The sequence below is a fragment of the Oreochromis niloticus genome, linkage group LG19, assembly GCF_001858045.2.
Source record: "Oreochromis niloticus isolate F11D_XX linkage group LG19, O_niloticus_UMD_NMBU, whole genome shotgun sequence".
In the NCBI taxonomy this organism is placed as follows: Eukaryota; Metazoa; Chordata; class Actinopteri; order Cichliformes; family Cichlidae; genus Oreochromis; species Oreochromis niloticus.
This window is the reverse complement of record NC_031983.2, coordinates 29720902-29746118: the sequence shown is the minus strand read 5'-3', so window position 1 is coordinate 29746118 and position 25217 is coordinate 29720902. Positions and strand designations below refer to the sequence as shown.

The 25217-nt window shown below is 48.5% G+C and overlaps 3 protein-coding genes across 4 annotated transcripts; 1 reads left to right on the top strand and 2 right to left on the bottom strand.

Annotated features, from left to right (window-relative positions):
• Positions 1-1236: 1236 nt before the first annotated feature.
• sec23a (Sec23 homolog A, coat complex II component) lies at positions 1237-14655 on the bottom strand. The gene is given in 20 exon segments (XM_025900957.1): positions 1237-1861; positions 1944-2009; positions 2224-2379; positions 2753-2839; positions 3038-3199; positions 3285-3362; positions 3440-3593; positions 3686-3792; positions 8058-8147; positions 10975-11055; positions 11149-11272; positions 11376-11491; positions 11637-11795; positions 11887-11984; positions 11987-12030; positions 12118-12194; positions 12285-12521; positions 12598-12684; positions 12762-12819; positions 12910-14655. Coding segments are annotated over 20 exon segments (2292 nt in total). The 5' UTR covers positions 13131-14655; the 3' UTR covers positions 1237-1771.
• LOC102078222 (histamine H2 receptor) lies at positions 3799-8143 on the top strand. The gene is made up of 4 exons (XM_025900972.1): positions 3799-4519; positions 4608-5538; positions 6679-6832; positions 6961-8143. The coding sequence occupies exons 2-4, from the start codon at positions 4842-4844 to the stop codon at positions 7142-7144; spliced, it is 1035 nt and encodes a 344-aa protein (XP_025756757.1). The 5' UTR covers positions 3799-4519; positions 4608-4841; the 3' UTR covers positions 7145-8143.
• Positions 14656-15050: 395 nt separating the features above from the next.
• srp54 (signal recognition particle 54) lies at positions 15051-24070 on the bottom strand. Of its 2 annotated transcripts, none has more exons than XM_005461933.4 (17): positions 23938-24070; positions 18648-18741; positions 18177-18274; positions 18004-18095; positions 17834-17918; positions 17635-17739; positions 17453-17519; positions 17320-17377; positions 17055-17205; positions 16785-16933; positions 16604-16704; positions 16329-16415; positions 16178-16251; positions 15966-16074; positions 15706-15876; positions 15481-15576; positions 15051-15377 (listed from the first exon to the last, which is right to left on the bottom strand). In XM_005461933.4, the coding sequence occupies exons 3-17, from the start codon at positions 18252-18254 to the stop codon at positions 15286-15288; spliced, it is 1515 nt and encodes a 504-aa protein (XP_005461990.1). In that variant the 5' UTR covers positions 18255-18274; positions 18648-18741; positions 23938-24070; the 3' UTR covers positions 15051-15285. The 2 variants fall into 2 exon arrangements, with proteins under 2 accessions (XP_005461990.1, XP_019204439.1); XM_019348894.2 differs by having other exon boundaries at positions 18652-18741.
• Positions 24071-25217: the final 1147 nt, after the last annotated feature.

Genomic DNA, 25217 nt, shown 5'->3' with positions numbered 1-25217 from the left:
TTAAACGTTTATCTTTCAGCTGATCTGAAGTCAGATTCAGTTATGAAACACAGCAGCAGCAGTGTGCGTGTGTGTGTCCCATGTTCAGGTGAGAGGACCACAAATTTACTACACTTACGGGGACCTCTCCTCTCCTTTCAAGAAGAATGCTGCTGTGTCTCCTCTCCTGAGTAAAGGAAGCTTAGACCCAGTGGCTGTGTCCCAATTCCAAGGCTGCATCCTTCGGAGGCTGCATTTGAAGGCCGATGACAATGACAACAACGACACAACGAAAGCTGTCCAAATTCGTAGACTTCTCCTAATGCAGCCAACAAATGCATCCTCCTTTTCCCCGAATTTGAAGGATGGGTCGGGTGTGTCCTTCATGGCCCACCATACCCCAGAATTCATAGCGCTGCCCAGCCAAATTTTTCTGTGTTTTATTCGTTCCTGAGTAAATCGGGTTGGCTGAGATTAAAGTTCTAGTTTTCACACAGCTGAATAGACATCAAACAGAAAACTGATTAAACAGAAGTGTGAGATGGTCGAGAGTTTAGTCCAGTGTCCTGTTATATTTTAGATAGCAAGGAGCAGACGGCCGAGTTTATTAAACTCCACCGAGACAGCGGTGATGCAAAGCTGAAGGCTAGACCGTCCCATTTCACGGCCGTTTACTTCCGGCCTTCTCGGTCTTTGGAGGACCCGGCCCACGTAGACCGTGAAGGCCGGGTCCTCAGGAGGATGCAGCCCCTGAATTGACAGTGCTGAGCTCCACGCCACCTGTTCACCTGCAGCTCTTTAGCAGAGGTGTCTGTTTCTGTGGGTGTGGCACACGTTGAGGACCCCACAGCTCGGCTCATTGATTTTACCTGTGTGAGTGGGAAGGCTCAGATGGTAGGGCGGGTCACTCAGGTTAATTCAGGGTTAAAGTCGGACTCTGTTCCACTGACAACAGAAGCTCCTCGAGGATCTGTCAGGTTTCTTTTCCTTTTCACACTTTAATGCTCCTGAGCTAAAGTGGATTTTTAAATCTGGGGTGGTGCTATTTGCTGGGATGACTGATGGTGTCTGAGCAGAGGCGGAGGCGACCACAGTCCTGTGATCATCTCGTCTACAGCTGATTACAATTACAAACAGACCGTCTGCAGGCTGTCAGACAGTGCTTTATAAAACACTGGGCTCAGTCACACATGCATAGCTGCTGCGAGCGTCTCTGATGACATCAGAGCTTCACGTTTCAGAAAAAGACAAACTCGGTGAAATTCTGCAGATTTTATTAGAAAGACGAGAACAGTGGCGAGGTGAACCTCTGCGTTCGTTCTCGGTTAGTGTTCAAACACAAGCAGGCAGCGTCGCGCGCTCAGTGACATCACACGCTTTCTAAAAAAACAAAACACCTCACTTCCTGTTTCCTGTTCCTAAATTTAAAAAAAATCACTTGTTAAAATTTTAAAATCAATTTAAAATTTTTTAGCCAAATATAAAAAAAAACTTCCGACAGCCACCGCTTCCTGCTGTTGTTTCACATTAAAAGCTGCACAGACTAAAGCTACACAGAGGCTTTTATTGTGAAAGCTATCACTGCCGCTGTCTGAGAGGATCAACCAATCAAATGCAACTTCATTTTTTTTTTTTTAAAAGGCCAATTAACAATAGCATCTCTACACTGTGAGGGTAAAACTCTAAACTTGCTCCTGATTGGTTGATGGTGTTTGTGAACTGTTGCCATGGAAACACAGGCAGCAAGAAAACAAAAAGCAAACAGGTGAGGACAGGTGAGCCGATGGCACCCTCAGGCGGCGCTGGAGACAGCAAGCTTCTTCAGATGGTCCATGAACACCTGCAGGCTGACGTCGTCTGTCAGGATCGGAGCACCGGACTCCTGCAGGGGGGGGGGACTTTTGTAAACACAGCGTCTGATTGGTCCACATTTGAAGGTTAAAGATTACAGGTTAAAGTCTTACCTGCCCCCAGGTGTACATGTTGTTGTGGGTCTGGGAGGGGTTCACTTTGGAGAGCAGGAAGCGAGCCTGAAAACAGCAGAAGAAGAAAACCTTTCACCTGCTGATCATGTATACAGGTGTGGGCACAGGTGTGGGCACAGGTGTGGGCACAGGTGCATAAAGGAGAGTTTGCATAATAGTTGATGACGTCACACTGCCACTGTGCTGATGTCACGCCTCGTAATCTGAGGTGATGTAAATAAAGCTGATGTGTTTCTCAGGTGTGTGCCGGCGCCCTCACCTGGCTGCCGCCGTGCTCCGTGTCGATGTATCTCGGCATGGGGAAGCGCGTGTGCAGCAGCTCCTGGGCGTCGTCCACCGGAGCCTGAAGCAGGTGTTTGAAGTTCTCGTACTCGGGCATATCCTGATAGCCGGCCTTCCTCCACTGAGCCACAGTCTAACAGAGAGACACAGTGAGACACACCTGTACACCTACACAGGTCAGCTCATTATCATGGTTCTTTAAAGATTTGTGTGTTTTGAGCTCATGTCAGGTGAATCGTTGAGTTAACGAGAGGATATGAACAAGCTCAGCAGGTAAAACTGCAAACAGCTGATTGAAGTGCGTTCAGGTGTGAGCGTTGGACTGAAATCAGGTGGGAACTCAGCTCAGCGTCACACCTATGATGGAAACAGCTGGATCACGTTTAAAGAAACGGTCTTTAACAGATAATCATGGCTCTATCCTAATTAAATTACAGGACCCTGATTGGCTTAGACAGCTGTGATGTCACGACGTGCTGAAGTGTGATTGGTGGCGTCAGGTGTACCTCTCCATGGTAGATGAGGATCTGGAAGAACGTGTCCATCAGAAGGATTCGGTCGGGCAGGATGCTGCTGCTGTCCAACAGGACGGGCTAGAAACACACACACACACGCACGCACACACGCACGCACACACGCAGTCTAATCAGTTAATCGATCAATAACTCACAGTTTGTTTAACAATGAGAGCTTCAGACTCTGAAACATGAAACACCTGCACATCCAGCTGCTTACTCTGCACTGTGTGTGTGCAGCTATACAGATGTGTGTGCACACAGGTGTACAGATACCTCAGGTGGACCGTTGAAGGAGTAGGCGTAGAGCACCGGCTGGATCATGATGAGCGCCTGCGTCAGGTCCTGCCGGTTGAAGTGGTGTCGGTAATACGAGCTCTCGTCAGGACTGTTGTTGAACACCTGCAGGAACGGCGAACGCCGCAGGTGGAACATGAACTGAAACACACAAACACACGTCAGCCCTGCGTCCAGGTGCGTGTCACAGGTGTGTCTGTGCAGAGCGTTACAGGAGTCGGGTCACCTGGGGATACAGGGAGAAGGTCTCGGAGAACCGGAAGGAGTTCGGGTCGTCTTTGTGGTAATCGCCAAACTTCTGACACTGAACACAAACACAATTATCAATCGCTTCCTGTTCAGATCAATCGTGGCGCTCACTCTGCAGGTGTGTTCTCCTACCAGTCTGATCAGCTGTCTGTCCAACCACCTGAGCACGTCCGGCCCCTCCTCCGTCTCTGCCCGGTACACTGCCAACCTCGCCATGAGGATGGCCGCCGCCTCTTGGTCAAAGGACGCCGCGATGCTTTGAATCTGCGTCTGAGCATCGGCCCAGCTGAGGGGAAGAGAAGGGGGTGGGATTAATTCAGGTGTGTGTGTGTAGTGATGAGGTGGAGGCAGGTGTGTGAGGAGCAGGTGTGCTCGTACTTCCTGGCGGTGGTGGTGACCCGGATGCGTCGCTGACCTGACGAGTGCTGGTACTGCGTGACAAACTGGATCGCCCCGCGGCCGCCCTGAGGGATCGGCGCGTTGTGCTGCAGGAAGTCACCACAAACAGGCAAGTTAAAGATCAGAGGTCAGGTTAATCAGGTATCAACATCATAGAATGTTAACCCCGCCTCCAGCATTTATCCCGCTCCTGAGACCTCACTGTCAGGGTCATGACCCCTTGGACTGTTTATTTCCGTATCACCTGCTCAGGTGTGTTTTTGTGTTTGAGGCTCATTTTCTGCCTCCAGACGTGACTCAGAGGTCACTTTCTTTAACAAAGCTGAGATGTGATTGGCTGCTTCACACCCAACCCCGGCCTGAGCTCCTCAGCGGTTTGAGGTTCAGCAGGTGGTGAGGGTGATTACACACCTGTACACCTGTTATTACCTGAGTCAGGCTGCGTGACTGACACACACACACACACACAGGCAGGATATTGGATGTTCATCTTGTTTACTTTACAGTCAGCAGGTAACTATGTGTGTGTGTGTGTGCGCTCATCATCCTCACAGCAGGTGTCAAACAGGTGCGCCATGGCAACACACCCTCTGGAGAACAGGACACGCCCCCTGCAGTCCACCCGGCCCCGCTCAGACTCGGAGCTGATCAGACTCGTTGGACTGCGATCAGATTCACACACCGACTGATCAACTCCAGCCAACATCAGTGTGACCTTTAACCTCTGAAGAGCACAGACTGCTCTGATAATCAATTGATGAAGGTGACATCATGGTTCTTCCTCCCGATTGGTCCAGTCAGCTGCAGGTTCAGGTAGACTCTTCTTCTGGTCCTGGTTCTGGTTTCTGATTGGTGAAAATGTCCTTGAAAGGTTCTCTCTGCGTTTTCATCTTTATGACAGCTGATGTTATTTAAGCTGCAGCTCAGGTGTGACTCACAGTGCCTCAGGTAATCCCGGCAGTCTCCGTGGTGACGACGGGCTCTCAGCTGCTCTGACAGCCTGCTGAAGCCGCTCGTCCTTGGCTCCTCGTTTCAGAAGGAACCAACAGCTGATCGATCAGCTGATCAGAGAGCCTGCAGGTGATTGGATCACCTCGGCACGGTGCACGTTCCTGTTCTGCGAGTCCATGTGAAGATGGCGGACGCTTTGAGCATGCTGTACGCCGCTCTCATGCTGCTGACGAGTGTGGCGTCCACCTGTGGGAACCTCCTCCTCCTGCTGGTGCTCCTGCTGAACAAGGAGCTGCGGTCCAACACGTTGGGCCTCACCCTGAGCTTTAGCCTTAGCGACCTCGTCCTCGGACTTTCCGCCATCCCCTTCAGCGCGTACAACAGCCTCTCCCAGCCTGTCGGTCACTCCAGCGAGGGCGCCGTCTGTCAGGGCGGCGGCTTCATCTTCCTCCTGCTGCAGACCGCCTCCCTGCACTCGCTTGCCTGGGCCACCATCTACAAGTTCACGGAGATCTGCTTTGCCCTCAGCTTCCGCAGCATCTGGACGGTGGGGCGGAGCCGGGCGGTGCTGGTCGCAGTCTGGCTGTTCTGCCTGGCCAATGCCACCATGCCGCTGTTGGGTTTCGGCAGCTACGCCTACAGCGATTCGCGGTTCCTCTGCTGCCTGAGCTTCACCCCGGAGAACAGGTACTTTGTGCTGCTGTGGATGGGGGCAGGCATCGTAGCGCCGATCCTCACCATGTGCTCGCTGTACGGATACATCGTGTATGTGGCCAGGAAGCAGGCCAGGAGGGGAACCTTCATGTGCAACGAGCTGCACTGTTTCTACGTTCCTGCCAACAACTACCTGAGGAGCTCCCTTGTCATGGTCGCCACCTCAGGTGAGCTCAAGCTGTTCCTTGATGTTGCAGGGACACGGGTCACACCTGCACTTCACCGACTCGCGTTCTTTGTGAAAACTTTGTCCTCTAAGCTTTACTCCAAGTTTCCCCCACACAGCGGTCCGACGACTATTTTCCAACCTCTGCAACTAGCTCACAAACATCTCCACAACTCCTCAAATAAGCTAAAAACCTACAGCTGTCTGAAAGTAATGCTCAGGCTTTTACTAGTAAACAAACTTCAGTAACACAGACGTCTGAACTAATCTCCAACTCCTGTTAAACGCTCAAAATCTCCAGCTAGTATAAAAATCTCTGCAGGCTCTTAAACTTCTACTTAAACTTCAGTAAGTAGTCCGAAACTTGTCTTCTAGATTCTTTAATTGGTGCAACAGTCCCAGTAATTACCAGTGATTTCATATGGAGTTCCAGTATTTCTCCACTGGGACTGAACACCCCGCCTAACGGGAAACAGTTTATCGGATTTCTGCTGATTAAGTCGGATACATGAAATTATTTTGTTCCTTGGACAGAAAACATTTCCCCGTTCGTAAAGCAGAGCAGATCCATGTGAAAATGTCCTCATAAACTCAAACCAAACAGCAGGATCACGTGACCACGGGACCGCAGCCGTTTACCCTCTAAAATAAAACTTCTGCGTCACAGCGGCCGTCTCTGAGGATCAGCGTCCATGTTTATCTTTGTGACTCACTGCCATTACTCTCATTATAGGGACAAACACTGAGGTCATAAACACAGGCAGGGTCAAAGGTCACCACAGCCAGCTGCAGGTGGTCTTAGTGACCCATAAACCAGGTTAATGTTTTCACCGTAAGGTCAATGAGAGCGCTCCACTGTGAGTACTGGCTACTGGCTCTTACACAGCACTCATCCACTCTACCTGAGCACTCCAAGTACTTTAACGCCATGTTCACCTGTTCATACAAGCAGAGAGAGTCTCCAGCCTGAACCGCCCATCTTCAGATTGGTAGACACATCTACAACTTCAAGGCGGTTCTCTAGTCCCTAGGCCTCTTTAACTAGTCCACAGATAACTAGATAACTAGTCTCCAAACACCAGCTCACTCGTAGAGGGGCTGCTGACGAAGTCATGTGACTCGGTTTCCTGTCTCCTGGCAGTGTGTTTGCTGGTCTGCTGGCTGCCCTACATCTCTGTGTGTCTGTACGAGACGCTGAGCGGTCATCAGAGTCCGTCCGTGACCGCCGCCCTCTCCTCCTGGCTGGTTCTGACCAGCGCCGCGCTCAACCCGTGGATCACCTGCATGACGCAGACGTGAGTCAGACTTTCTTTATCGAAGGCTCCAATCAGTTTTGAAGTAGTAATGAAATGTCACTTTGATGCGCTGATGATGTCATAGTGAACAGGAACATCACTTCCTGTCTGTCTCTCTATGATTCCAGCAGGTACAGGGTGGCGGTGCGCCGAAGTTTCTGCAGGTTCATTCCGTGTTCCGGGATGTTCCTGGAGTCCCGCTCCCAGAGCTCCGCTCTCCATCTACACGCGACCAATCGTGTCAGCACAACAACAACAAGTACGAGCGCAACACGGCCTCCATCTTCTCCCAAAACACCAACACCACCATGATCCTCCCACCACCATCACTGGACCTGTGCACTCTGGGAAATGTAGGCCATACTTCTCATCTTGTTCTTCAGTGTGGACGAGTTCTGACGTGATGTTGTGTTTGAAGACCGCACACTGATGTTCGGCTGATGATCTCCCGCAGTCTCACAACACGAAATATTTCCTTCTCCAAATCCTCCTCCAGTTCAAATTCAGAGTTACAAACAGTCCGAGCTCTTTCAGCTCCATTTCAGCAGAGTTGTGTTTATGCTGACGTGACCACATCAGCACAGAGTAGACGGAGGAAGTAGGTTAAACTGTTCCATGGGCTCAGTTACACTGAGCGTTTAAACTCTGAGTTGGATGCTGTGCTGCATGTGAACAGAGCTGATAAACAGCCGGAGACCCTGGGAGTGACGAGCGGCTCGTGCAGCCCAGCAGGATCGAGGATGATGGACAAACTAGGCAGAGCCTGGAAGTCAGCATCTCCGCCCTGATGTGTGCACTTTAAATTCAAACTCATTTCCTGCCTATTATGACTGAGCATCCTCTTAGAAAGACTGTGTCAGTTTGGCTGCTTTAGTCTTTTGCAGTTTTAATTTTGAAAGCTGTCCTGATAAACGGCAAAAATAAAATGATATTACTTTTAAAATAATAAGAGCGAAAAAAAAAACTAAAAAAAATAAACTGCAAACTTTGTTGTTTTAAACACCAGTTTTAAACACCAGAATTTCACTATCAGAACATCAGTGGTGCTTTTATTTTGTCAGCTTTAGCTTGAGCTCTTATTTTCTCAACAGCAGGATCTATGACATCATCCTGTACCATGACATCACTTCAGATCACTGAACTTTCTTCTAATTGGTGGATATCAATAATTCAGAAGCTTCATGGTGACGTTCAGAATCAAAGGTCAGAGGTCAGGTGTTAATACCTGGTTGACGACCTCGAAGTAAAGCGCGAGCGTGGTACTCGGATCCAGTCCGCAGACCTTCCACTGACAGGTTCCTCCTGTGCCGATCTCCTGGAACACAAACAGTCACAGTCTAAGCTGATCTGCCCCTGCAGGCCGGACACAGGAATTACACCCATGATCCACCTGAGGATTCACCTGTACCTGTCTAAAACACAGCATCATCACTTATATGAGCAGTAAGATTCTGAGGGGGCGGTGTTAGTGTACTTCCTAGCTCTGCCTGCAGGGGGCGGTGCTAGTGTACTTCCTGTCTCTGCCTGCAGGGGGCGGTGTTAGTGTACTTCCTGTCTCTGCCTGCAGGGGGCGGTGTTAGTGTACTTCCTGTCTCTGCCTGCAGGGGGCAGTGTTAGGTCGTGTCCAAATTCATGGGCTGCATCCTCCTGAGGACGCATTTGTAGACCGATTACGTCACAGTGACGCGCCGAAGGCTGTCCAAATTCGTGGACTCCTCCGAATGCAGCCGACAAATGCGTCCTCCTTTTCCCCGAATTTGAAGGATGGGTCGGGTGTGTCCTTTGTGGCCCACCATATCCCAGAATTCATAGCACGGCCCAGCCAAACTCCAGTTTCCAACAATGGCGGCCGCTACTAAGTTTTAAAATTACTCATACTAATGTTTCTGGGTCACAAAATAAACTTTTAACATATTTTCAGGCGAGAATGTAGCTGTGTAAACTTCAAATATCTGCTCGGTTTATCAAGATATCGCATATTTGCAAAAGTGCTTCGACGTTTTCTGAGACGTCTGTTACCCACCAGCTCGATAGCTAGCCGGGAGCTCCAGGGCCACTGAAGCCGCCGAGAACGGCACAACTCCCGGCACATCATTTTCAGATCATCGCGGACTTTCGCTACTCAGGTTAAACGTAATATATAAGTCACTTAGACAACCTAAAAATGTTATTGTTTGGCTTTTTTCAGTGTTTTGTTTGTTCGTGAGTAAATCGGTTTGGCTGAGATTAAAGTTATTAGATTAGATTAGATAAAATAAAACTTTATTAATCCCCCGGGTGGGTTCCTCCTTGGTTTTTACACAGCTGACTAAACGTCAAACAGAAAACCGATTAAACAGAAGTGTGAGACGGTCGAGAATTTATGCCAGTGTCCTGTTATATTTTAGATAGCAAGGAGCAGACGGCCGAGTTTATTAAACTCCACCGAGACAGCGGTGATGCTAATCAGAAGGCTAGACCGTCCCATTTCCCCAGCCGTTTACTTCCGGCCTACCCGACCTTCTGAGGACTCGGCCCACGTAGACCGCGAAGGCCGGGTCCTCAGGAGGATGCAGCCCATGAATTTGGACACGACCTTAGTGTACTTCCTGTCTCTGCCTGCAAAGGACTGTGTTAGTGTACTTCCTAGCTCTGCCTGCAGGGGGCGGTGTTAGTGTACTTCCTGTCTCTGCCTGCAGGGGGCGGTGTTAGTGTACTTCCTGTCTCTGCCTGCAGGGGGCAGTGTTAGTGTACTTTATGGGCCTATCTCAATATGCGTACTTGTGCGTACTTGTGTTCTTGTGTACTGGTGATACGTCATCAGTCGGAGACCAAGTACTGTTCCAATTCAAAGTACGCATCAAGCCAGGAATGCGACAAATTCCCGGATGTGCTCTCGCCTTGCCTGTTTTATCGAGCATGCATCGGTGGTGACTTATGTGTACTTGGTACAGCTAAATATCCCAGAATGCATTTCGTCCAAAATCCAAACGCGGCAGTGGCAGAGGAGTGCGGCTAAAAACTTTTAAATATTACTCTTTCTGGGAGACAAAATAAACTTTTAAGTTATTTTCAAGTGAGAATGTAGCTGTGTAAGCTTCAAATATCTGCTGGATTTATCAAGATATCACATATTTCCAAACGTGCTCCGACGTTTTCGGAGTCGTCTGTTACCCACCAGCTCCATAGCAGACCGGGAGGTCAAGGATCACTAGAGCCGGCAGGAACAGCGAGGGGTTTGAAAACGGCACATCGTTTTCAAACCCCCCTGCGGTCTTTTGCTACTCAGGTTAAACATGATATATAAGTCTCTTAGATCACTTCTAAATGTTAATGTTTGGTTTATTTCAGTGTTTTATTTGTTCCTGAGTAAATCGGTTTGACTGAGATTAAAGTTAAGCTTCATAACATATTTGTTGTGGCCATTTTTGTTGAATGTGTATAAATCGCAATTTGTATTCATTTTTGCTTTTTCTTTAAAGTTGTAAGAATATGCTGACCTAGTTTTTGTTATGCAAATTTGTAATTAATTTTATTTTTGGAAAAGTTTTTAGAAAGTGATTGGTTTATTAGCTTATGGACCCTCCCATTAATCAAGGGATTAAGAGCACCCTGGAGGGGTGTGGTAAAGAGGTTTTCTGTTTGCCAAATGTCAGATGGGACGACGGGAGGGTTTAAAAAAGATTTTTTGACCACTTCTTGAACGTCTTAAAGCAAATTGAGTTAACTTTCATTTAATTTTAAGTTGTAAGAAGATATTTGGTTGATTTTTGTTTATAATTTTCCACAAAATAAACGCCATATAATTTTAAACAATGAAGTCAGAAAACAAACCTCCCGTTGCCACCCACGGCCTTTTCTTGGACTTTTTGGGTGTTTGGAATATAAAAGGCCGTGACAATACTAATCACAGTTAAATTAAGAGGCGACGGAAAATCCAGACCTGTTACATCATCAAGTACGCTGGTGTTCCAATTGTACAAATCGCGAGTCTGCACTCACGTTCTCGGCAAGTCCAAACTCGCCGAGAACGTGAGTACGGACTCGCCTATTTGAGAATTGAGAAAGCGCCTATGTCTCTGCCTGCAGGGGGCGGTGTTAGTGTACTTCATGTCTCTGCCTGCAGAGGGCGTCGTTCGTGCCACTGTCTTAGCTTCACGTACGTTCTCGGAGACGCAGGGTCCTTTAGCGTTCAGAGACACGCAGGGGCCAATGGCGCCGGACACTTTGATCTCTCTGGACGTCTGCATGGAAAAAACACAGCAGGGGTCATTAACCTGTGATAGAGATGCGCTGGGTGCAGGGCCTCCCTGTTCTTCTGTGCTTTTCCTTCATACCTTGACCTCCAGCGTGGCGGCGAAGGCCATCTTAAAGGATCCCTGGACATCTTTGGTGAAAACCCTCTGGAAGGTCTGCTTGAACAGAGACGTGTTGAAGGAGTCGGCCATCACCATGTAACCGCTGCGACACAGAGACACAGGTCACGCATGAACACGACCACAGAGAGCGCTACACAGCCCACCAACCTTTCACAGGGTTCAGGAGTGAGTGAGTGTGTGTTTACCCGGTGTAGTTGGTGCAGCACTTCATCTCCAGCAGGCCGGTCTGATCGAGGGCGCAGGCGTAGATGTCGATGATGTGACCGTTGCTGGACGCTCGATTGGCCAGAGACTCGTAGTGCTGTGATGCAGCGTTCAGCACAACGAGAACAAACAAAGGTCACAACAACAGCCATTAAAAGTCTTACAGAACGATCACGTAATGATGAAAATAATCAGGTAAAAAAAACCGCGTGTCACATGGCCTGTAAACGCCATGCACTCACTTTGGTGGCCTTCTTCATGAACTTGGCGTTGTCCTTCTCGATGTCGTGCCAGGACCTGATCGGCGTCTTCAGCTCGTCTCCCACCACCATGCCGGGCCCCTGTGTCGCTGGGCCGCCTATGAAGGTCATGATGCGTGCGCCAGTATTGGGAAAGGTGCACTGTGGGTAAAAGAACACAAGCAAAACTGTCGATCAAAGTCTTTGAGACATCCAAGCCATGTTCTGTCTGCCTAAAGCCCCGCCCCCTCACCTCCAGGAGCCCCACGGCGATGGACATGGCGACGCCCAGTGAGCGCAGTGGTCTCTTGCCCTGCGTCACAGGCCAGGGGTCGCGCTGCAGCTCCCCAGCAGGTCGGTGAGGTTCATGTCAATCTTCTGCACCGGCTGCAGAAACCTGCAGGAAAATTCACAGTGAGGAACGCCGCTGCTGTGACAGCACCTTTACCTAAGCCACACCCACTCAGGCTCACAAGAGGCTCACCTGTTGAATGACTGCTGTGGCGCCGCCTGAGGTCCTCGTCCCTGAGCGGCTGAAGGTTTGGTGAGACCCAGCATCTCCTACAGGAAGCACAGGTGTTGTTAGCTCACCTGAGTTCTGACCCTCGGGAAGCCCCCAGCCCCACCCCAGAGGGACGTGCAGGTACGTACCTGCAGCTGTTTGGCGTTCAGATCCTTGGTCCCCCTAAAGACGTAGCTCTTGGAGATACCCTCGCAGCCGAGCTCATGCACCTGAACCATGCGTCCGAAGGTGATGAGTCCCACGAGTGCAGTGGGCGGGAGCAGAGACAGCGACATCTGCAGAGACTCCTTCAGCGCCTGCAGGTCCTCGTCCTCCATGCAGGTGTCCACCACATACAGGAACACCAGCGGCATCTGAGGGCCCCTCTGAGGACAAAGAGCACAGCGGCTCACACACCTGATGGCACGGTTGTTACCTGTCTCACCTGTCCTCAGGACTCACCTGAACCACATACTCGATGGTGGAGAACAGAGGCAGCAGCTCGGCGGGCTGGTTCACCTCAGAGATCCCGGCGTAGGATGGAGGAAACTAAGACAGAGACACGGTCAGACTCCACCTGTGACACCCGGAACACCTGACAGGTAGGCGGGGCTTGTGGCACTCACCTGGTTCCTCTGGTAGCAGAAGTTACAGGCCCACAGCTTGGCTCTGTAGTCCACCTGGCTGAAAGGTACAGACACACAGACAGATGAGTGCGGGGCACACAGGTGAGAGGTGGGTGGACAGGTGAGTGTGGGAGGCTGTGATGTGTACCAGAGTGGGTTGAGCACAGCGCGGCAGGTGGCGCGACTACAGAGAACTGGCTCGTACTGGATCGGGGGCAGGTCGGTCCTCTCCTTCAGCGGGGTAAACAGAGCCGCCACCGGCACCACCATCCGGGTCGCCTCCAGCCGGCTAGACGGCCACACATTCCAGCTGAAACGGACGCCGTCGCGCTCCTCGTTCTGAGCGATGTACTCTGGAAAGGTTGCCATGGCAACACCAGGAAGTGGGAGGGGTGGGGGGGGGTCACGCTGTTGGGTATAAGCTGATGAGAGGAGGAGGGGATGGGGGTGGGTGGCAGTGTGAGGGTAGTGCAGTGATATTGGCAGCGTGGGGATAAGCCCCGCCCACTTTCTTCTAAAGTTACGTTGGTTCGGATTGAAGTGATGTTTTGGTGCAAACACCTGCTATCTCAAACGGGTGTCCGTGTTTATGTGTGACCTGGTAGCAATTTTACCTGTCGTGCCCCCAACCCACATTTTGACTGGTTCTAGTTTCTAGACATAAACACAGGTGAGTCTCAAAGGTAAAAAAAAAAAAAAATCAAACCCAAAGACAGGCACAGCTCCAGGTGAGCAGTTACTAAAAGAGAAAAACAGCAGGCAGCGCCTGAACCTGCAAGATCGATTTTTATGGTGACGTTGAAATGATTTTATGTTCTTTGAACGTGTGGCAGAAAAACGAGTCACTGCTAAACCTTCATAAAGCACAAACAACAACAACAACAACAATAATAATAATAACGAACCAACAGAAAGAATTAAAATCAGAAAAAAAGTTTCTCCCTAGCGTCTGGTTGATGCCGACACAAACAGGCTGATATGGGGTCAAAGGTCAGTAACACTTCACTCTTAAACTGAAAAAGTTCCAGAAAGAGTCCTAATGCTCACACTGGAGTCCAGCTCAGGCCGAACTTCGCAGGAAACTCAGAGAAATGAATCCCCAGCTGCTACTCCAGAAAACGAGCCGAACACAAAATCCTACAGAAACCGAACAGAGTCTGGTGGGCGGGCTGCGGGTCCCTGTGGTCCTGCTGGATCCTCTGGGCTCACTATGGGAGCGTTTCTAACGTCACGCCTGAATCTGAGGCTTCATCCCTGAATCATCATCATCAAGATAGTGCCACTCTTAAACACGTGACCTCACCGGCGCCCACCGACTCTGCGCGACCTTTGAGGATTTAAAGTCCAGCAGGTCAGAGATCAAAGATGCTGCGCCTGCGACACTTAAAAAACTGACGTCAGCAGCTACCTGTGGGACAACTGCAGGTGTGTGACAGCAGGAGCCGTGTGGCACAGGTAGCTGCTGACGTCGGCACACCTGGAGCCGAACCCGAGGACTCAAACACGAAGTCAGCCCCGTTTTCTCAACATCACACAACAGCTAACTCAAGCTAACGGCTAACTGCGACAAAATGCAACACTGACGTCACACGGGTGACAGTTACGGGACGCGCGCACAGGTGGCCCGACAGAGGCCAGCTGAGGCTGGAGCTCTGCCAGGCCCAGGTGAGTCCGTGCTGCAGGTAAACGACACTCACCGCCGCTGAAGCTGCCGCCGCTCTCCACTGACAACACAGCAAAACAATATGGCGGCCGCCACGTCAAGACCCAGAGAGGAGAAACGCAGATAGAGGGCTCACTCCGACAGAAATCCCGGAACCAGACCCGAGAGGGGCGGCGCAGTGAAACTCTGACCCACAGCCCGGGAGGAGCCGCTCTAACCTCTCAGGGTTTATACTCTTCTCACCCAAACTAATCAAACCAGATTCCACTCTTCTGTTTATTACCCGTTATTTATTACCTGTTGTTATTCACTGAATTATTCTGATACCGTTTTCAGTCACGCCTCTGTTCAGTCTTCATATTTTTATGAATCATCATTAAACAGGCTGAAGAACAGCCCGCACACTTCCTGTTCTCACTTAATTAAAGGTTCCTGGAATAAACTCAAACTTTCACCTCACATTTTATTTTCTACTGAAAACTTTTACAACTCTCACTTTATTTATTTTACAGCTTTACTCAAAGCAAACAGTACGATTTTATTCTGAAAATCCCAGACTTTACTTCCTATCACGCTTGGCTTTGTGAAAAAAAAATACAAACAAAAAACCAAAAATGCAGAAGGTGTAAAATGGTGTAAATACAAACGTTTATTAAACGCCAAAAATACAACACTAATCTTCATCATCATCATCATCAGCTTGTCTAATCAGGACACTCCATTTTCATCCTACACATTTAAATTAATGAGACATCCTCTCCTCCTCACTTTGAAAGCAGCAGAGAACAGGTAACTCTAAGCCCCACCCCTCCACCTGTCTGGAGGCGGAACCTGTAGTTAAGGCAGCTGATTGGTCGGTGGTCACATGTTGTTGAATCCCATCATGCCTTTCATGTTGCCCGCGGCGCCCTGCTGAAACTGACGCATCATCGACTGGAGACCCGCCATGCCGCCTGCGTGCGCACACACACACACACACACACACACACACACGGTTACTCTCCAGGGCGCATGCAGGCGAGCAAACCTGCGGTTGGGTCTGGGTTCTGGTCTTACCCATGTGGTGCAGGACTCTGGGGTCCATCATTTTGGCCATCTGCTGGTTCAGTTTGGCCATCTGAGACGGGTTCACGTTCTTGGACATGTCTCCTCCTGAAACACAGTGAGCACGCCAAACACGTCAGCGGCGGGACGCTGTACACCTGCAGACCTGCTCAGTTCCCTTTGACCTCTCACATGTTCCCGAAAACCTTCTCAGACCCCCCCAGCAGGTGTTGGTACCTTTGAAGAGTCCTTTGATGCCTCCCATCTTCTTGACCATCTGGGCGAACTTGGTGTACTGGGTGAGGAGCTCCTGGACGTCTCTGGTAGCAACCCCTGACCCCCGGGCCACCCTCTGGATCCTGTTGGGCTGCTTGCTAAAGAGCTTCGCTCCATCTTTGCTGTCCAACTCTGCAGAACCCAAGAGAGTGGAGAGACATCGGGTCATCCATCAGGACCAGCTGTGTGCGTGCGTGCGTGCGTGCGTGCGTGCGTGTTACCCTGGTCGTTCATGCTGTCCATGATGGTCATCAATTTCTTCAGTCGAGCCATTGACTCCTGTTCGTTGCCTTTACTCATGAAGTCTGTCCCGAAGCCTGGAATCATACCCTGAACGCACCACACACACACACACACACACACACACAGTCATCAAGCCTGGCTGTCTCTCAGCCTCAGGTCAGTTTCAGGTCAGTTTCAGGTGAGTGTGTACCATGATCTGTCCGAAGGGGCCCATCTTCATGATGTTCTGGAACTGCTCGTACATGTCTCTGAGGGTAAACTGGCCTGCCGGTCAGAGGTCAAAGGTTAAGATCAGTGAGTTTACCCAGAGTGCAGCGTGGGCGGCATGCTCGCCGTCTCACCGTGTTTCAGCTTGTCGATCAGCTCCTCGTTGTCGTCCAGCTTCAGCTCATTCACTCGGTCGATCAAGCCCTCGATGTCACCCATTCCTGACAGGAAGAGGTGTCAACAGGTTTCCATGGAAACGGCTCAGTTCAAATATTTAGAATCAATCAAATAAAAAAAAAAAACAAACAAAAAAAAAAACTGAGACATGAAAGTTTACAGTTAGTCCACCAATGACAGCCGCTCAGCGTACGTCCGTGCATATGCCCCTCCCCCCTCGGCGCATGCTTACCGAGCAGCTTGCTGATGAACGGCTGCGTCTTAAACGGCTCGAAGTCGTCAATGTGCTCGCCCGTTCCGATGAAGATGATGGGACTGCGCGTGGCCGCCACACTGCCAGGAAACAGCAGAAGAAGAAGGTAAACCGTAACAGTCGTATGACATCATCATGCAACACAGGACGCTAGGCTTACGCGCTCAGAGCTCCTCCTCCTTTGGCGTGCCCGTCCAGTTTGGTGACGATGACCGACGCCACGTCCACTTTGTCTTTGAAGGCTTTGGCCTGGGACTCGCAGGCCTGCCCGATCGAGGCGTCCATCACGTACACGATGTTGTCGGGTTGCTACGGAAACAGGACCAGGGACACACCTGAGTCCAGAACAGGCAGGCACCTTAACACATAAACACTTCCTGTTGCTCCAGTTAGCAGGACTGCACCTGAGGTGGTGCGTTCAGGGACTCACCACAGCGTTGGAGACCTGCAGCATCTCCTCGAACAGCGAGTCCTCCTGTTTGTGTCGTCCGCTCGTGTCCACGATGATGATCTCAAAGTTCTCTGCTTTGAACTTCTCCACGCCCTCTGAGGCGATCACCACCGGGTCCATCTCTGTGTAACTGAAGAGCACGGACAGTCAGGAGGTTCGTGAATGCACCACGCACAAGTTCGGCAGGTCCCTGAACTCATCACCCAGAGGTAATACCAGGGGGCGCCGCTTGTCTGAGACTCACCTGCCGTAGAAGGGGATCCTGGCTTTGGTGGCATTCTGTTTGAGCTGATCGAAGGCACCTGAGAGAGGAGAGATGATGATGATGATGGCGGTCATGTGACTGACAGGAAGTGAGTCTAGGAAGTAACACTAACCTGCTCTGAAGGTGTCGGCGCAGATCAGGCAGGTCTTCCAGCCTTTCCTCTGGTAGTAATATGCCAACTGCAGGAAACACACCAATCACAGTCAGAACACACAGCAGGAGGCGGGGTCTGTGTCAGGTGTGTGTGTGTGTGTGTGTGGGGGGGGGGGGTTATGACAGGTGAGTGTGGGTCACCTTGGAGCAGGTCGTAGTTTTGCCGCTGCCCTGCAGACCGACGAACATGATGACGTTGTTCTTGCCTTTAGTGGGCGTCCATGCCTTCACGCCGGGGTCCACCAGCTGGTCGCATGACACACACACACTACATGGTTAGACTCAACAACTTCCTGTTGGTGTTTAACCTGATCGAGCATTGGCAGCGAGACGATCTGACCTTGACGAGCTCCTTGAAGACGGCGTGCTGGATCATCCTCCTCTTGTTCAGACCCGACGCCATCTCCTCCAGGTCTATGGCAGACCTGCAGGGACAAAAACAAGCAGAGTTCATCACACCTGGACGGGACCGGGACGCTCGGATGCCGGGATCAGGACGATCACACTCACTTGACGTTCTCTCTCAGCTGTTTGACTAGCTTGATGTTGACGTCGGCCTCCAGCAGAGCGGCACACACCTCCTTCAGCATGGCGTTCAGCACCTGGAAACACACACACACGGTGAGTCACAGACCACGGCGCCATCAGTTGGGCGCTCAGATTGAACCTCATGACCCACTCACCTCTTCATTGATGATGGTGGCGTTGCTGAGTGACCTCAGCGCCGAGGTGATCTTCCTCCCCAGGTCGGCGAGCACCATGATGGCGGTCTAAGTTACACCTGAAAATAAAAACCGTGGTTACGGCGTGTTTGTGTGCGTCACGCTGCCAATTCTTATCTCGGTTTAGTTGCAGAGGAGTCAGTGACAGAAACGTTTCATCACCATCAGGTGACTTCTTTAGTTTCCAACCTTATAAACAGCACATCTGCAGCATGACTGACACTAGCACCACTGACCAACAATAGGCTGTGAGGTCAGTTTATGATCATTAATCATGTTAATGATCATCATGAATTGTCATGACTACTGATTGATCGGTAACCATGAGTACCATTTACGGGGAGTAGGGATCGGCTGCTATGTCCACGTGAACAGAATCAACTTTTTGAGACTTCCTCACCTGGATGATTGAGCATGTATTAAGTCACTTACTCACTGTGTTAATCAGAGTGTTGTGGAGGGTACCCCTCCTACTGAGCGTGCTCAGTAAGTCAGCTGACAGGTGGTAGTGGCAGCCTCGCACTTCCTGTCCAGAGGAGAGAAAATAAAAGGTGTTCAGATTTGAGAGATTTATCTTTGATGAAGATCATCCACTCTGAAATCTGAAACAGCGCTCGAGGCTCACAGTAAAAAAACAGACACTGCAAAACATCAGACCGGTTCAGGTTCAGATCGTTCGTTCATATCGTTTCTGCTCGCTTCAGACCGGCTCTGAGTTCAGCCTTTGCGCCCTCTCACGTTACGTGTAACGCGTTACTGTAATCCGATTACTTTTTTCAAGTAACGAGTAATGTAAGGGATTACCATCGCAAAAATGGTAATTAGATTACCGTTACTTTCCCGTAGGAACGCTGCGTTACTGCGTTACTAAAACCGTGATTTTTTTTTGGTGAGAGTGTCTCATGACAGTGACGTAAGCGAGTGCGACGTCCGTGACAACAGCTGTCTGCAGATCAACAATGGATAATATATCGAGCGCGGGAGAGAGTATGAGCGTGCAGCGTTTAAAGCGTGGAAGTACTGACCTTATTTTGAGTTTGATTCCATAAAAAGTGACAAAAACATTAGTGTCCGTTGTGCGTGGGAAGAAAACTTCTTTTTACAGCGAAAAAACCCCTAAACTTCCAGGCAAGCAGCGAGTGCGCTACGACTAGGGCTGCCACAAACGATTATTTTGATAGTCGACTAGTCACCGATTAATTTTGCGATTAGTCGACTAATCGGATTATGCATCCATTGGACGTAAAACGTACAGCTTATTGCACCAGCAGCATCTGCTTTTATATAACATTAGCTTACAGTTTTAAGTGTTTAGGGTATGTGCTAACTAAAAATAAAGACAAGATGATAGTTTATTAAATTTAATGAGATTTACAGATTGTTTTGGTAAAGTTTAATAAACTCCTTGCTATCTAAAATATAACGGGACACCGGAGTATATTCTCGAACATCTCACACTTCTGATAATCAGTTGTCTGCTTGACGTTTATTCAGCTGTGTATAAACTATAACTTTAATCTCAGCCAAACCGATTTACTCAGGAACAAATAAAATACTAAAAAAAAGGCCAAACAATAACATTTTTAAGTTATCTAAGTGACTTATATATGTTTAACCTGAGTAGCGAAAGACGATGGTGGGTTTGAAAACGATTTGCCGGGAGTCCGGTGTTCTCACGGGCTCTAGTGAGCCTTGCCCCCGGCTAGCTATCGAGCTAGTGGGTAACAGACGTCTCCGAAAACGTCTGAGCGCTTTTGAAAATATGCGGTGTCTTGATAAACTGAGCAGATATTTGAGGTTTACACAGCTACATTCTCGCCTGAAAATATGTTAAACGTTTATTTTGTGACCCAGAAAGATTAATAAGAGTAATATTAAAACTAACTAGCTGCCGCCATTGTTGAAAACTGAGCAGGGCCGCGCTATGAATTCTGGGACACTGCTTCTTCTTCTTCTTCGGAGTGTAACGGCAGCTGGCATCCTTGTACATGCAGTGCTGCCATCTTCTGTTTCAGTCCGGTATTACACTCTTAAATCCTACTACTTATTCCTGCGTCTTTTGTGATCTTACAAAGCTTCAAATGACGCATCGACTATTAAATCAGTCGTCGACGATTTTGATAGTCGACGTAATCGTGACTAGTCGACTAATCGTGGCAGCCCTAGCTACGACTGTAACGGGAAATTCACAGAGAAACTCACGGAGTCTTCAACTGACCGCCACGGCACACCTGCATCAGGGTAAACCTCCGCCTAACCCAGTCCTGCTTTACAGGTGAAAATAGAGCAACTAGCCTTTGACTTTATTTATTTTCTGCTGTGTTTTACTTGCATCTATTTGAAAGAGTGAGTGTAAACACAAAAACATATTTTATTTTATGTGCTGGAATGTGCAGAAAATAGGTTTAAATGTTAAACAAATTCTTCCAGTCAGAGAATGTTGCATATAATTTAATTTTTGCTTGATGCATAAAGTTAAAAGATTAAAACTAATAAAACAAGTTTTAAAAAGAGACGTTTCCATTTGATTACATTTTGTATGATGGATTATGCAGAAAAAGTAGAATTGGGCTGAAAGATCTATCGCTTTATCACCTATTCAGGTTGTAAATTGTGTTTTTAAAAAGTAACTAAGTAACTAAGTAATTAATTACTTTTGAAAATAAGTAATCAGTAAAGTAACGGGATTACTTTTTGGGGGAAGTAATCAGTAATTAGTAACTGATTACTTTTTTCAAGTAACTTGACCAACACTGGTCACAGGTGTCAAATTCCAGTCCTCGAGGGCCGCTGTCCCTGCTGCAACACGCCTGAATAACATAAGTAGGTCATTAGCAAGACCTGACAGCAGCTCATGAATGAACACGATGCAATTAGAGTACTTTTAGAAGTACCGTATTTTTCGGACCATAAGGCGCACCAGATTATAAGGCGCATTAAACGAAACAAAGCAGTCAGATAAGTCAAACTTTACTCAGCTCATTCCTCTTGCTTCCTCCACTTCCGTACCATTGATTCATTAATGTTGAATTCTCTGGCAGCTGCTCTATAAACACTGGAACAACAGTATATGTTGTTCCAGTGTTTTTCTAATTTTTGCTATGTAACTTTGCACTGTCAGCTTTCTGCTGTAACAAAACAAATTTCCCACGTGTGGGACTAATAAAGGTTATCTTACCTTACATTAATGACTAACCTCATATTGTGGCTGGATTATCTCAGCTGTTCTCCTGACTGAAGTTTGGTCCGTTTACACAAATTTTCCATGCAATTGCATTAGTCAAAAAAAACATTGGGAACTTTTATCAAGTGGAAAAAAGTTAGCGCTCATTCTCCAGGTTCACTGTGTTATGCTTTGTTATGCTAACATAGCTGTGTAGCTAGCGATCACGTAGCACATCATTATATACCAGCTAGCCCAACTTCAGTAACCCTACAAACGTCACTGCTGTTTAGTTTTCTGTCTTCATTTATGTTGGAAGTGATAGCAGAGCTGTACGTTTTATTTTTTTCAGAAATCTCTCAGTCAGAACATGCTATATCATGCTTAGGTAACTAGGGCTGCCACGATTAGTCGACTAGTCACGATTACGTCGACTATTAAAATCGTCGACGACTAATTTAATAGTCGACGCGTCGTTTGAAGCTTTGTAAGATCCCAAAAGACGCAGGAATAAGTAGTAGTATTTAAGAGTGTAATAACGGACTGAAACAGAAGATGGCAGCACTGCATGTACAAGGATGCCAGCTGCCGTTAAACCCCGAAGAAGAAGAAACTGTGTTCCAGAATTCATAGCGCGGCCCAGCGCAGTTGTCAACAATGGCGGCAGCTAGTTAGTTTTAATATTACAATTATTATTCTTTCTGGGTCACAAAATAAACGTTTAACATATTTTCAGGTGTACATTTTACGTCCAATGGATGCATGATCTGATTAGTCGACTAATCGCAAAAATAATCGGTGACTAGTCGACTATCAAAATAATCGTTTGTGGCAGCCCTATAGGTAACTAGCGAAACCAGCGAGCTAACTTCCTGCTAACTTCTAACTCCGTGAAATTTAATAAATCCTGTTTTCATGGATGCCTGGATGTTAAACTTAATTGTTACACCTGGGAAAGCAGCAATGCTGATCATTTTATTAAAGATGAAAGAATTTAGACAGTTTTTAACTCTCAGTGATGCCATAGTGATTGTTTGACTTTGGGACCTGAAAAGGAAGGAGTTTAGGACCCAGATTACTCCGCAAGGCTGCTGACTATGGTAGCCATAACGTGCGGCTTCGTAGCTTACCAAAGTCGGACTAAAACATTTTTTGACAGATTTTTGAGCACCGTGTACCATATAAAATCGGCTCGAGGTCAGTAAACACAGCAAGAATTCATAGATAAGGTGCACCGGATTATAAGGCCCACTGCCGATTTTTGAGAAAATTAAAGGATTTTAAGTGCGCCTTATAGTGCGGAAAATACATTTTTCCAAACACTACTCCACTTGAGTGGAGTTGGGAGTTGGCACCTCAGCATGCAGCTCTATAGAGTCTTGCTCCTAATGTTATTCAGGTGTGTTGCAGCAGGGACACATGGAAAAGTTTCAGGAAACCGGCCCTCGAGGCCTGGAGTTTGACACCCCTGCTCTAAGTGATAATTATAGTAACATCTGGAAACTGCCAAACTCCCAGTTACAGATGCTGTTCATGCTGATGGTGAGAACAAGCCGTGAGGACAGGTGTGAAGAAACCTGCTGGAAGTTTTCAAAAACACCCTGGAAAGTTTTTGATATTTGAAGCTCAAATTTCACAGCACTCATAAACGTTCAAACTTTGGAGCACAAGATTTCCAGGTAAATCTGAGATGGTCGAGATGTTACGATGTCATCATCGTGGACACTGCCCAGCCCGTCCAATGACTGCGGATAATCAATGCTTCTGTCTAATCACTTCTAACAGCTGATGGAGGGCTCACATGTCCACTTTTTGGCACGAGGAAACCACAGCCAGTTTGAGGTGTGTCCTCATAATGAAGATCCACCTGTACGACACCTGTAACCTTTGATCTGAGCTTCAAGCTTCACATTCACGGCTGTGACACGTGAGCATCATCTTAGCGGCTCTGAGACTCTAAGAGCGGAAAACATCCACCAGCAGAGCTCTCTGGCTGCCCTCACACCTGGTTCAGTACAGATCAAGGACCCACGATCTGTGATTTTGGGATCGATCCTTTCTTTGTATTCCGATATCTGAAAGGTGCTGCCTGGAGCCACCGATTAATCGGATATGAAGCTGATCAGATGGTCACGCTTGAGCCAGGAGGTGACACATTAAAGGAAACCCCTCCATGGAGCTTCTCGGCGACCCGTTTGGCCCTCCACACCGGCTCTCTGGACTCAGGTGGAGGTCTGGATGACCCGAGCGGGACCCCGGCCCTTCACCGGTGCCTCTCACTCCTTCGGCCTGTCCGATCGCACAGAACTGATCAGAACATCGATCAGCTCCTCATCACGTGATCGATAATCCCGCGGATCGATCGCCTGTTTATCGAACAACACGTCAGCTGTTTACAGTTAGTAGGGACCGAGCGGCTAGCATTAGCTCTGTTAGCTCGGTGCGCTCACGCGGAGCCCGTCAGCGGCTCACGCGGATAGGGACGCACTCCCGGCGGCGGCAGCGGGCCCGGTACGAAGAACCGAGCCTCGCGGGAGCGGAGAGAGGTACGGGTCTTACCGTATCCGTGAGTGTGTTCGTTAAACGGCAGCAGGACCGAGACTCCGCCACAGGAGCGTCATCCAAAACACCGGAAACACCGCGTCATCCAACCAGCCCGACCGGAAGCACTCAGGCTTTATTTACAAAAAACAAAACAAAAAACAACTTTATTCAGAACATCAGAAGTTTCATTTCACTTTAATGTGGAGTCTATTAGAAGTTCTTCCATAAAGTTTTAGTTTAAAATTGATTAAAAACTCCTAAATGAAAGCAGCTGTAGTGACGTCATCACGTAACACCAAGCCACTTGGACGTTAAAGGTTTAAATCAGCTGATCTGTGAGCAGCTCCCACGATGGACAGAAACCACACTTAATCACGTGTGCAGGAGGGGGCGGGGCTCTGTGGATAACCACCTGAGCCTGTCCCATGATCTCATCATTGCATTATTATTTCATCAGTGCAGCCCTCTGAACACACCTGTCTGCACCACAAATGCCTCACCTGTCCACCTTTACCTGAGCAGCATCAGTGCAGGGTTTTTGAGAAACTTCAGCCCTCATGTTTTTGTTTTTTTTTAGGTAGGAAGATCACCTGCCCACACCCGATGACCTCACACAGCTTAAACATGCATTTCAGTTACGACCAATCAGATCCTCCCGCACCTTTCCGCATGCTCAGGCTGTGTCCGCACGCTTGAAGTACGCTCCGTACGCGTACTACGGACGGTGCGTACTATAAGTACGACAAGTGCGGAAGTGAGAGGCTTGTGAAATGGGACGATCTGGCCTTCGTCGCGCTGCTCAGGTTGCCTAGCAACCATGATACTAACCGCGAGAAACGTTTCATACAGCTTTGTGTGACAGAAATGAAGGAGAACAAATGTTTTGTTGTTCATTCATGTTTTATGACATCACTTTGATTAGTTGAGTATCTGAGGCTGAGACCACGGGACTAGTGATGGGCAGATGAAGGTTCATGAAGCACTGAAGCTTTTCATCCATTTGATTCACCCCAGCACAAAGCGTCTTGAAGCTTCATTTGCTCTAGTAGGACATCTACTGGACGTAAAAATATTAGTTAGCATGAATTTGAAGAGTGTGGCATTTTGCACACAGCCTGTAAATGTCAACAACAAAAGGAGTGTGTAAAACATGTATATTGTAGTGATGGCAGTATGCTGTGTATATTTATACTGGCAGTATGTAAAATGATTATTTGGAAATGCTTAAAATGGAAATGATCATTTACTGTGAGGTGAGGTGTGGTTGGGGTATGGACAGTGATTAGTGTTTAGGG